The sequence below is a fragment of the Xiphophorus couchianus genome, chromosome 9 (assembly GCF_001444195.1).
Source record: "Xiphophorus couchianus chromosome 9, X_couchianus-1.0, whole genome shotgun sequence".
In the NCBI taxonomy this organism is placed as follows: Eukaryota; Metazoa; Chordata; class Actinopteri; order Cyprinodontiformes; family Poeciliidae; genus Xiphophorus; species Xiphophorus couchianus.
In genome coordinates this window covers 13219133-13233023 of record NC_040236.1, presented here as the reverse complement: position 1 = coordinate 13233023, position 13891 = coordinate 13219133, and the positions used below count along the sequence as shown (strand labels likewise).

At 36.5% G+C, this 13891-nt stretch overlaps 1 protein-coding gene across 1 annotated transcript in view; it reads right to left on the bottom strand.

Annotated features, from left to right (window-relative positions):
* The window catches only part of faf1 (Fas (TNFRSF6) associated factor 1), a 71563-nt gene extending 58382 nt beyond the window's left edge, over window positions 1-13181 (bottom strand). Inside the window, exons 1-6 of the mRNA XM_028028110.1 lie at window positions 13122-13181; window positions 10174-10242; window positions 7396-7442; window positions 5038-5303; window positions 4417-4508; window positions 4063-4154 (exon numbers count right to left, since the gene is read on the bottom strand). Of these exons, the coding sequence (XP_027883911.1) occupies window positions 4063-4154; window positions 4417-4508; window positions 5038-5303; window positions 7396-7442; window positions 10174-10242; window positions 13122-13181 (626 nt within the window). The remainder of the gene's footprint in view (window positions 1-4062; window positions 4155-4416; window positions 4509-5037; window positions 5304-7395; window positions 7443-10173; window positions 10243-13121) is intronic.
* Window positions 13182-13891: the final 710 nt, after the last annotated feature.

Here is a 13891-nt window from a genome sequence, read left to right as displayed (position 1 = left end):
ATCAAACAAGACGAACAAGGAAAGTTTGCTCAGCGCGACCGTAATGACAGTGCAGCTCCGTATAATCGCTCCATTCGGTTTAGGTGTGTGCGGTGAGAACCAGGCACTACAAAGTGAAAGTGATCACCGGAGACACAGTTCGTGGGACATTTTCATTGTCACTCAGCAACAATTTAAAGCAAATTAAACCCAAGAAACTAAATTTGAGTAATTGTATTGATATTACTAATGCAGATGTACAACTTTGTTTGGGAAGTAACGTCTTACTTCAAAAAAAAGTGGGCTTGCTCACGTGATATGATTAACAGTAACTCAGCAATTTATACTGGAACTGAGTTTTTACATCATCTAATTATTTCATGAAAAGCCTTGTATTTATGCATTGAGTAAAATAAAACTTGTACAATAATAATACATTTTAAGAAAACAAGCATTATGTTTGAGATACAATAAAGTCAACTTTTCCTAAAATAATCCCACAAGTGACCATATTCTAATTTGAGGGATTGTAATGAAGACATCTTCATTACTGGGACTATTTTTACTTAAGTCACTGCATAGCACTTTAAAAGCACTTTTTGCACTTTATTAACAAGCACTTTCTTTAGCGCTGAACTTTAAGCATAGATTTGCGCATAAATAATTTGCACACAAGAAGTTTTAATTGTATTTATTGAGTATTTTTAGTGATTAGCATGTAGCCTTTTGTTCTGGGCTCTGCATAGCTGCTCCTCATTGAGAAGTGAGGTGGTTGCCTGTGAAGGGAGGATAATTGTTACTCAGACTAATGAGCTACTGATGGGTAAAACTGAGCAAATGTTTGTGCATAATCTGTTAAGTGTGGAGTGCTAATACGAAGTGACTCACCTGTCTTTTCTGTGTCCTCTCCCGGATGTTTGGACAAATACTACCCCGGGGGTCCAGACACCATTTATAGGTTCCGGGAGAAGCCATTGAAAAAGGGTTTTGTGGTGTCTCATTATGGTGTAATGATAAAACATAAAATATTTATAAAAAGTAAATGGAAATGTTTGTATTTAGTAAAAGGCATTTTATATCAATAGGTGGAAATTGGTGAATTTAGATCCCCCGGTGAATTTAGATCTCCCAGCTGTTGGTTTGATCTGAAACAGCTGGGACTATTTAAGGCTGCAGTTTCACTTGTGAAATGGTTATTGAAGTTGTGAGAAGAATAAACCACCGCTGCTCCACCTGACTCTGCCTCAACTTTTCACCCTCACTGTAAAATCCAGCCGCAAAAGGCCGCCTTGTTACAGGGATATTGCATAGATTTTTTTAAACTCAGTTTTGTTAAATTTTAGTGTGCTGTTGGCCCAATTTTACTTTTTCACAAGAGGCCAACACATCCTCATTTACTGACCACTTTCTTTTAGGTTTATGCTTTATTTAAAATAGCAAAACTATCACACAATACATAAAAAATGGTCTAATATAAGATATCAGAGGGATACAGATATATTTTAAAAACATTAACAATAAGAGTTGCTGTCAGTCTTATTGCTTGCCATCAGTGAAAACTATTTGCTGACATCGACACAAATTGTGCAAAGGTGTTTTGATGTCTTAGAAACCAGTTACTACAACTTGAGCTTTTTACTTAGCTGAGTAAATTCCATGAAGCTGTTTATTTAAAAAAAAGGTGTCATTAATGGTATTGTTTAACAAAACATTAAGAGACAAGTGAATAAATAAGTTACTGGATTTTAGGTACAGACGTTATAAAAACATTGAAAACCAGTAAAAGTTTTTCATCATAACATTCCCACAGAGTAAAGTCAGTTTAATGAGAAAGCAAAGAAAGTACTGACACTGCAGAATAACATGGAGTTGCCACTCCCACACCTGTTTCTGCACACTGCCAGTCAGTTGGATGAAAGCCAGCTCCTACAGCTACTTTCCAACACTTACAAGAAACACAGAAATACTCCCAGACATGAAAAACTCAGACAGTTCTTGTGTGTAAACATTTCAGGGACTCCTAAGCAGCAGTCAAACAGACTGCAGGCTGGCTACCTGAGCAGATAGCCTGACTAATTAACCAGCTAACTCAGCCTGGTAGACTCCTAGCATCACTGTACAAAGAGCAGAACAAGAAAAGGTACAACATTCTGAACAATAAACATATGAAAACTATTACTATTTAGCTTGTGTTCATTCTATAGGTTAAGTCCTTGCACTAACATCAAAACATTTCTATTTTGATGTCATTAAAACATCATTAAAACTGTAGTAATTAATGGTATATGATTTACAAGCAGCTGGAAAGTTAAATTAGCTCCTTTTTGTGTAAATAACATGATATTTTCACTGCTATCTTGCCCCATATCTAGCACTGAATTGAGCTTACTAATTATGGCTGTAATAATAACTGGGATAAACTATTAGCAAAGTCCAAATAATGTTTATTCTAACACATTAGAGCGTCGAATTGGTGTTTTGCTAATAATGTGCCCCAGTTTACCTGGAAAGCTTAGCCGACTGCCTGTATTTACTGCAACAAATTTGCAGACACTGCAAACTAATTGTCAGCGCACTGTGGATATATGGTGTGAGAACAGTTTATTTTTATTCCAAGCTAACAGCTTGTTTGGTCCCCCACCAAGGGGGCCGCTCCCCTCATTTTCTGTGATCTGTCACCCATCCTCTCCCTGTTTGACAGCAGGGTCATCAGACACACACACATACATACACAAACGTATGTACATTCGCAATGGGAGCCCACCCGGGCCTTTCAGCCCCAACTGTCCGCAGCTAAAATAGCTGCTGCAAAATAATGAGCTCCTGTCACCCAAAATGATATCGATAACACTTGGAGGAATGGCAACGGCGCTGCTAAAAAGACGCAGCAGTCAGAGGGGGAGTGAGAAGATGAGGAAAGCGCAGGGGAGGGAAAACCGGGGAGATGAGGGCCATTAGCTGCCAACACAATATAACTACCACTTAGCCTAACTAGCAAGCAAAGAGGCAAACTGCCAAATTACTTACACAAGGGTTCTGCTGACATGAGGATGCTTGTTTGGGTGAGAACTAAGGAGCATTTTTTGTTGTTGTTTTAAATTCACTGTTAAATATGAACACTGTCTTACAACTGTACATATTGTGCCAAAAAGAGGATGGCTTCAGATGACAGCCTATCCAAGTACTAACTCAGGACAATGACTTTATTATTAAACAAAGGATGAAATAAAAGAAGAGCTGGGTATATATAGTGATTTAACCCACTTTAAAAATAACAATATTTTAATATACAGAATTGATTATTATTTCCTATTTTACTATCATCATATAGAGTGTGATATAAAAATGCATTATTATTGTTCTGATCATGTCCTTGGGAACTAATTTTTTTATTTCACCAAATATGTCTACTGATGTGACTAACAGCACAAGAATTTCAATGCATAAAAAATTGCCATAAACTATGTAATAATTGCAAAATAATAAAAAAGATCATAAAAACAAGCAAAATTATCCTCCAGTCAGTGAGGTCTGCGTAATCTACTAGTCCACTTTTATTTGTTCACTGTCAGTTCAAACACATCTTGATCAATTTACAATAAGAGGCTAAAATAAAGAGATACATTTCTACAATTGAATTTAAAGGAGTGTAAAAAAGAAACTGCAAAAACTAGTGATTTGTATGGATATTGCACAAAATGTCTGAAGCGCAAGATATAAAGCTAGACACAAGAAACAATGTTCTGCTGAAAGAAAATACTAGTACATAAGGAGGGGATGAAATGATTATTTACATAACAAGGACTGTGGCAGCTGATGCTCCTTTCAAAATGTCACAGTGGATGGGAGAAAATGAATGTGCAACACAGGGTCAAACGTATCCTGATAAATCAATGACTAGGATATTTGTTGGCTGGATTCTGCTCTATAAGTGGACAAATATTGCCACCTGGTGTTCACTAGCAGGTACTGCATGTACAATAATCAGTATTTTGCTTGTGAGGCAGGATTGAGGAATGAATTTGACTTCTAATGAAAGAGCGTGAAAAAGCAGAGATGCTGAGCAATGGTAATGAACGTTACCTGTTTTTGCTGGTGCTGGCAGTAGGGGCGATGTCTGGAGTCAGGACGTACAGGCTGTTGTTCTTGGGAAGGTGTAAACTTCTCAGCACCGTCTGATTACACATAAGGACAAAAATGCTTCTCTTAACTGAAGCAGACTAATTACACCTTCTTTCTTCCTCACTGTGTTTTCATTAGCATTGATAAAAACATGAATGTCACAAAAAAAACGCTGAAATCCAATCTATGCACGAAAATGACAAACAGGAGGCGCAGATTTGAATCATTTCAGCTACATTTTTAGTTCATTCTTGCCACCATGAGTTGTTTTAATTCCTAGTGAAACAAATTTTAAAAACCAGATCACGAACTCACAGTATCTGACACGTCTCCACTCTTCCATCCCTTCAGATGCATTTTGGACGCTGGAATGCCGAGTTCTGTCTGGAGGATTCCTTTAATTTCTCCTGTGGATTTAATTATAATTCAAGGGATGGTCAGGGATGTAAAAATGAGGACAACCTTGTAAGTTTTTCTTTGCTGAAGTCAAAACTAATAGCTCTACAAAAAAATCACTATTTGATAGAATAAGATGCACTTGATAAATTGTCCCAGAAATTATTGCAATAAACAATTATGTTGTTTTGAAATCATTTTCAAGTAAAAATAATGGTAATGGCATAGCAATACAAGTACACCTTCTCAAATATCAAACTTTAAATGATAAAGAACATTTATTAACATTGTAAGTGGAAGACATTTTAAATATCCAAAATATCCTTCAATTCTGGTTACACAACAGGGCCGGTTGAGACCAAAGCACCAGACTGAAGACTTTTGTCATCCAGTTTTTGGTAGAAAGAGAAAGAAAAGAGGAAAACGATAAATCATGCAAATTATTGAATTTGCTTTAATTATATATTTGATATATATTTGACATATCTTTATCAAACAATCTTTTCTCTCAGAGTGTGAGGTTATGCTTCTGGTGCTCACCAACTGTGCGGCTCTCCTCGAGGACAAGCTCCACTGATCTCTGCCTGTACTCCACCCTGAAGTTTATCATGCGAGGTTGGCGCTCTACAATGTGTCGGGTAGAAGGGCTGATGGGACAAAATGCTGAAGTGGAGGACGATGGAGGAGAGGAGGAGGAAGATGACGAGGAAGGGGGTGGACCCGCACTTCTTGCTGCTGCGTCGGCTGCTTCTGAGTGGCTGGGGGGTCCGTACATGGTGGCCTGGCTCGCCTCGCTGGTAAAGTCACTGCACAGAGATCACAGTTTACTGATACTGTAATTTATAGTGTCAAATTTATATAATACTAGAAAGACAAAAAAAGGGTCTCAGTTCAAAAACAGTATGAAGAGGTGATAAAAAGGCAAAACGTCTCTTTTTTCCCGTATTTTCTGTTATAATATACGTTTATTTGTCGGGGCTGCTTTCTCAGATGATCAATGGTTCACATTTATTAGAACTGTATTCCAAGAAGGTAGATAGAGATTTTTACATAAAGACTCCATTTTATTTAGTTCAGTAACAATGTTTCTGCCTGGAGGTGTATCTGCACCACTCACAGACCCACCAACAAAGAAACCCAACCACATGATACAACAGCTACCAAGAGATTTACATACTCATTACACACTTATTTATTAACCTACACTTTTCTTTTCATTGTCATGAGCTGCATTATATGCTTGAATTCTGCAGATTAGTTCATTATTTTTGAGTTAATGCAAAAATTTGTTCCTAGGTCAGCACTTACTGAATCATCTGATTCAGGAAAAAAGAGGCATATCCAGTCTGTACCTTTACCCTTACTTGGCACAATAAAACTTAAGGCCATGGAAATATCTGTAACCAGTACAAGTTCACAGTTCAAAATGTCACCATCCCAAAGCAAACCAAACCTTCTGCATCTATACAGAAAAAAAATCTATTTCAGTGCTCGTACTAACAAGGACATTTTTCTAATTTTGCTAATGCCTGGAAAAGAGATCACAGGCAGAAAGGGAAATGATTTTAGTGCTGGTGTGCCTCACGACTGGCCCCTGCTGACATCATCACTGTTTACTGGTCAACAGCAGTCTTCTCATAATAAAGCCAGCCATTTAGTAAATGTGTAGCCCACCAGTCACACTGCCAACCAGCCTCCATTCAAAGTAATCTTTGTCCTCGACAGAGAGCTGCAGTATTCTCATGGCCTCAAGCCCTTCATGTCTTTTTATTAGTATCTCTTCAATGCATTCGAGAAAGCCAGAAAAGGACCTACTGTAATTTACATTTACCTACTGTAAAATGCCATCAGCTCATCACAAAACACAGATTTGTTCCAATGCGTTAGATCGAAAGTCTTTTCATCAATCTTAGTAGTGTTGTCATGATACTAAAATGTCAAATTCGATGTTTAAAAAGATACTCAATACCGTCAAAGTATCATTTGCAAACACAAGGTTTGCTTCCAACTAAAATATCATTATGCAATCATGCAATATGACAATATTTTAACTACCTTCATAAGGGTAACACCATTAAGTAAGGGGCAATTCAGCCCTCACTTAGAAAAATGCAGAATTTGAAAGTGTCACTTCCCCATTTTGCAAACTAGTAGGTAACACTTAGTATAAATGTTAATGTTCTTTATGAAAGTGTGTGTGTTTGATTTATTCATACAACTATTTTAATATATTTGCTTATATTAAGTGCGTGCTTCCATTTGCCTGTCATGTTCATGTTCATACAAATCAATTTCACTACTGAGGCATATATAATATAAAACAAATTATCAATAACTATCAATATTGACCGATATGAAACTTTTATATTGTGATGCGTTTTTCAGCCATAGCATCCAACCCTAAATCTGTTTCTGTTGAAGTCATCTCTTCCTTGTTTTGGTCAGGTGAGCGGCTGCAGAGAGCAGGAGGGCTGTCTCTGTTATTGCTGTGCTGCTGATGGAAGAATTGCAACAATTTGGGCAAATGAGGATGGGTTAGTTTATATCAACTTGGACTCAAATGAGCATCTTTGTAAAATACATTTTTATAGTGTCGATCGTATTGGAATATTGACTTATTTTGACAATCCAAGGTTTCGTATAATCTTGTAAAACTAAATTTTAGGTTTTCAAGAGACATAACCATAAAGTTTAACATCAGTAAATACTCATAGTATTCTACCTAATGAATCAATATAATATCTGAGGTTCTGAGTTTAACAATTTATTTGAAATTAATAATGACTGATGAATTTTTAAAAAATATATTTCCCTTATTAACTTGAAGCAAATCATTTTAGTTTCTACCAATAACTCTTAGGAATATTGACTTCCTCTAACAGAGTCAGCAGTCGTTACCTTTGTAAGATCCCATTCTCCTGTGGTATCACTCCATTGATGGCTGCCTGTAACAAGAGCAAAACTACATTTTACAAATAAATATAATTACATCAATGTGTTTATGTAATGTCCAAATCACCAAGTGTAACACTCAACATTCGATCTGATTATCTAAAAAAATAAAGCAACTATTAAAGGAGCTTATTTCACAAAGATGAGAGACAGTGTGTCGTCATATGAAAGAGGACACTGTGACATCATTGGCTCAGTGTTTTCAGAAATGTCAACTAGGTCAAAATGTATGAGCTGGAATATTCAGAGAGGCTGGCCTGGACAAGATGCACTGAAAAGACAAATATAACCTCTGTCAGCTTTGCAGGTGAACTTTTGTTTCAATGGACAATTGATTCAATCCAATTATCACTGTTGTACACAAGACAACAGGGGGATGTTATGTAACGTCAGCAGCAGGCTGTGCTGCTTGAAAGCATCAGGTGAAGCAAAAACATTTTCTAAATTAAAATGAAAGAGGTTTTTAATCAATGCCAAGATGATCATTCTCATTGTTGTATTGTTCAACACAGGTGAAGGTTTTCATGTAAAATGTTCATGCAATTTCAGAATCCAATGTCTATTTTTTAAGGAAAGAAAAGAGAAAAGGGGGTACATGTAATAAAATAAATAGAAGAACAAGAAGGGAACAAGGGACGACATGAGAGAAAGGAAAGGGAAGAACACAAGAAGGAAGGAATGTAGACAGATGGGACACAAGGAAGCTTTAAATGAAGGACACAAAAAGAGGACAAGCAGGAAGTAAAAAAGAAACAAACAAAAAAGGAGAGAATGAAGAACACAAGGTAGGTAGGACAGAAATTAAGAATGAATAAGGAAACAAAAATGGGAGGACAAAAATTAGGGAAAAAAGTAAAGACACAAAGGATGCCGAAAGGAAGAAAGGAAGGACACAAGGAAAGAAGGAGACCAAAATGGAAGGTAGAAAAAAGGAAAGATGAATAGAAGGACAAAGAAGATCAAAATGAGGGAAGGAAGTACAAGGAAGAAAAGTCTGAAAATGCAAAAAAAATATATACTTTTTTCCCTCCATATTTACCCAGACCTTAAAAAAAGTGAAATTAAATTCCAGACTTCTCCAAACTACATAGAAACCCTGTTAGCATCTTGTGTATCTCTCATATTTGTTTTGTCCTCTTTTCTTCAGGCCATGTTAATGCCCCTTTCACACAACACTGCACAAGCACATGTTTAGTGAGGCAGTTTCCAAATAGTGAGCAAGAGAAAGTTATTTGTAATAATTTTAAGGTTTAAACAAACCCAACTAGGAGAGCATTTGCTTTAGAGCTCAAGGTCTCCCTTGTGTAAACAAGGCTGGAGATTTTGGCATAACTCCACAGTGTGTTTTTGGAAGACAAAAATCATTACTCTAAAAAAAAAAAAAAAACCTTTAAATCAGGAAGCCCTCTTCTCCTGGGTGCAGCTAGGCACTAGAGAGACCAACACTGCCTGCTTAAATCTCCTGACAAGCTAGTCATGATCTTGTGGTGGGTCTATTAACTTCTCTGTGCAACAGTAGTAATTAATCATACACACAGTCCAGAAATAAACAGGCATCCTCCTGAGAAATCCTAAACTCTGACACAGTTATCTAAAAATATTTCCTACTTTAGAAGTAAAAGAAGTTTTAAACCTATTGTTTGCCTAATCAGGCTCTGTTATCTTCAAAGTAAATTAATGAGGAAAAAACTGTCAAATATAACCTACAATAAACTAAATTTATTAAGCTTAAGCTTTATTTAAGCATGTTTGATGCCTGAGTGTTATAATCCTCACCTACTGGGATACTGAGAGCAGTAGCTGTGTGTATAACAATAAGAATTACACAGACTTCATAGTAGGAAAACTAAAATGTCACATGTAGTTGTTGCAGGTTTTACAATGCTGCAAAACAGTAGAGTTTGTGTTGCAACCTAACTAAGACAAGTAGCCACATTTATTTTAGTTTTAGTCTTAAAGAGTAAATGTTTACAGTGACATGTAAACTTTTATGTCAAAAGAGATAAGCAGACAAGACTTTATCATGCGGCAGCAGCTGTTCTAGTTTCAGAAAGTGAGGCATTCACAGTTCCAAACAATGCTATAGACTTGGAGTGTAGCTGAGGACTTTGGACGATGACACTGTCGTTCAATAACCTTGGAGCTGACATTGGTTCAACTAAAGATCGAAAAGATTATAAACAAAATAATTCAGTAATTTACTACATTTATTGTTTCCTGGTCTCTTAAATGGGGGAAAATGAGAACATATCCAGTTTTCCCAAATGCACTCCAGACCCTCACCAAGACCACGGGCTTGTTTTTTGTTTTACAAAAACCAACACCCACTGCAGAGGAACTGCAAGTCATCAGATCCACAGCAGCAGAAAGTCCAGTCCCCACAGTCTGCTCTGCTGCTGCCAGCATGCATCTAATTATAGACTGACCCCTTCCAAAAGGGACGTCACTGCAAGGGGCTCATCATGAATTAATCTAAACCCGACTGGACCTGATCTTTCTGGCCACTACAGTCTCTCTTTCACACAATACAGGACTTACACTTTTGTCTCACAACAACCTTCCTGCTGACATGAAGGTTGCTTGCAAGAAGCATTCCCTAAACAGGGGAATGTTGCAAACTGTGTGTTCCTCGATGATAAAGCCTCTCTGGGAACTTGCACTTTAGATGAACTGAAGACTAAATGTACAAGAGTAAAGCCCAGAGCCAGAAGCTAACGAACTTACCACTAAATCCCAGTTATTAAGCTCTAACAGAGTGATTGCCTCCGCGATGTTGTCGATTCCAGTGCAAGCCTGTGAGAGGACAGAAAAATGGAAAATTGAAGTTGTATTAAATTCAGCTGCTGATACATGAAACGTGAAAAATTAAGGTCCCCTGCAATGTAGTGCTCTCTTTTTTACCGCAGAGTATGTTTATTTAAAAAACAGTTCACAACATCTGTCCAATCTAGCCTTTGGTGATCCTGTCAGAGACTTGGGAATTTGCAAGAATCAGTTTTCAGTTGCTGATTTTTTCCTTGAATCAAGCATCTATTTTGGATTTTTGTAACTCGGACTAAACACCTATACTTACAGAAGTAATGTTAAAAACCTTACCACCTTAGGATAAGATGAACTGATTGCAGCAGGATCTTTTTAATAACATCCTTTGTTTGTAATTTCAACAGCAGGTTTCATTTTCTACAATGACCCTTTTGACTGCAAAGCCCTTTTCAGATTCAATCACACATAACTATCAGGTAGCCAGCAATAAAACCTGTTTCAGCTCCGTGAACTGGTTTTTCAGCTCATTAGAATTTTTTTGATGCAAAATATTACATTGTAATACTGAAGTCATTTTCACATGAAACAATTATGTATTCATTATAAATCAACTGAGAGGTTTTGAAATGTATTAAGTATGAGTGAAGAAAGGATCCAGATCCAGAAAAGCTTAAAACATGTTAAGCATTGACTGTCGATGTCAAACATTCCCGACTCAACATTTAAAGAATGTTGTGTGTGAAAGAAGAAACAAACACTGACTCATAAGTTGAAAATTTCCATTTTTCATCTTTTTGAAAGCATATTATTCAAACACAACTTTTTTTTTAACTCTAACCTGAAATAATAGGGAATCTAAACAAACAAATTAGCGCCAACTTTGACAAATATTAAATAATTACGCTCTTATGCGCCTTAACTGGTTTTATCTTTAGAAACTGTAACACTGTAACTGTAAGGATGGTAAGCTTCAAAACCAATAACCACTCCATGACCAGTCCCATAATATTGTCTTTTTGAATATTGGGACATGCTTTCCATTGTAACATTTTTTATTATTGCTTATCACAGGTGTGATTGATCACTTGTGATGTTTTGTAATTACAATCTTTGCTCTGAAGATGATGTCAGACGTTTGAGAATATTCACTTCAGTGCCAACACACTAACTATTGGGCGTTGTCAAACTGCTATATAAATGTGTGTATTTTTAAGGGGTTTATGTGATTATAATGGTGGTTTATCAGCAGATAATCTAGTTACAATGGTTTTGAATGTAGTTACTCCAAGTGATCCTTTGTTACATTACAAAAAAAATGCACTTCATCATTCTTACGTTTTTGCATTTGATGTCTAAGGTTTCACAAACATTCCCACTTTCATCTCACTTTTCTTTATGACATGGTGAAATCTGCTCAGTAGGCATTTTCATAATCTTGATACAAGATTCTAGTAATTTTAACATACTTTCATTAAACCAATTTTTTCTTACTAACCTGGTGTAATATTCTAATCTTGTGTAAAAACATAAAAGGGTAAGTCATCATAACAGAAGCAAAGCCCTGGAAACATCAATCTCAGAGTAATTAGTCTATATAAAGAGTTTCACTTATAAACTGAGTTATTTAAATAAATTAACTTTTCAAAAATATTCAGATTTATTGACAGGAACCTGTAATAATGGAGTCAGTATTGTGGACTGGCTATCCAAATTTTGAGTCTTATTTTTTTGTGTTTATAGATTAAGAGAAAGTTAGGGTAAACAGTGTTTCAAAGTCCACAAACCAATAGACTATGACTTCATCCTAAAACTACAGAGTACTGGGAGATTCTGGGGTTTTCTTCAGGCAGATTCTGATTTATGGTTTTCTTTGATGTCTTCTCTGATGATTCAGACTTTCACCTTCCCCCACACTGCTTAATAAGGACTTTAACACCAAATAGAGAAGAGATATTGTCTGATAAAGTGGATGTAAATTTGCCACAAGAGTTCCAATTTTACACATCAAAGCCTATCTGATTTTATTAAACTCAAAGATTGCATTAAATTACCTTCTGTTAGTTGAGGCATTTATTGTAAATTATAATAGGAATTCTTAGTTTAAATGCATTTTTAAATGAATAAAAACAGAAACTATGATTTTTAGGTAGCTGACTTGCTGATTATGGGAGAACTGTTTACAATTTCTGGCCAATTCCTTAATGTATTAAAGCCCTAGAATAGAGTTCTACTTTTGATTTTTTATGACTATATGAAGAGAGGTAGCTCTTTATTCTATGAGGAAGCAATAATACTAAAGTGAATACTACTGCTATAAATGTTGCTGTCCTGGATTTTTAATTTATTTATTTTTTTGAAACCCCTTTTTTAAAAAAAACAAATAAGTCTGACATTAAGCGATCAGTCCTTTGTCTCGCTAGCACTTATAGGTAGAAGATCACAGATTAGGGTTGTTGGGAAGATAACCAGTTGACTCAAAAGAAGACAATAGGAATCCAGATTGGAGTTGACTGGAAATAGAAATCCTGAATGTGTCGACGTTTAGCGTCAAGTGTTAAACTGCAGAAACAACAAGGGACGGTATGTAAACAAGCTGATAGTTTTATCGGGTGCAGCAGCTCCATTTTCAGCTAAACTGGAATTGAATACCAGTACTGTCCCATTCTTGGCCCGACAGTTTCGGCAGACTGCGACGTAAACACCGAGTTTTTGGTTAGTAAGTGTGTTCAGAGTCCGTTTCCGAGCTGTCAGTAAGTTAGCTCTGCGTGCTAACTCGGAGATCCTTGCTGCTTCCGACGAGCAGGGTTGCTGTTTCTGACGCCAGACATGTAATTTAATTCAGCACACGGAAGACAAAACGCTTCCAGCTGTAAACGATGCCACAGACAAACAAACAAACGGGGACCCACCTGAAAGTCGGCCAGGATCATTTCTCGATCCATGTTGCTTTCGCCGCTGTCGGAGGCCATAGCAATGACTGGCTAAAAGCAATACCTCTCCACTGGCTCACAGACAGACGCTGAATACAGATAAAAATGGAGACTTACAGGCGGCTGTCAGTGTGATGTTAGTTATTTGTAGATATTAAAGTGGACGTGGAGTTAACAGCCTCAAAACAGACAAAGTTCAGGAAAGTTACGTTACAGTGCCCGGTTATCTCAAATCATTATTGTCAGCTAGCCCATTGCTTTACCGCTGGCGTAAAGTGATTTCGACTGTCGTAAAACGTTCGAGAGACTGCTTGAAAGTAAATCATGGGAATTTCGGGTCTTTTCCGTGATTCGAATTATGTTGCTCAAACCAAAGATGAAAAGAGACGGTTCTTCCCCCTCCCAAACAACTGTTTATTCAGTACCACTCCTTAAATAACCTTCATATGTAAACATAAGTATGTGTGCATATGAAATACTAATACGACTAATGATATGGTTCTGGTTGTTCATCACAGCAACCTGGGATGAATAGAGGAACATACTTAAACATATTTCACTCAAGTTAAAGAAATTACTCAAGAGTGAAAAAAGTATAAGTTATGGGCAATGCAAATGACCAGAAGTTGATACAAATAGATAACATAATTAAAAAATAACACATTTTGATTTCTTTTTACCATATAAAACCTATGAAACTAATGCTTACAGTGGAAATGTTATTTTTTTTCACACAGTAAAGAAAAGTC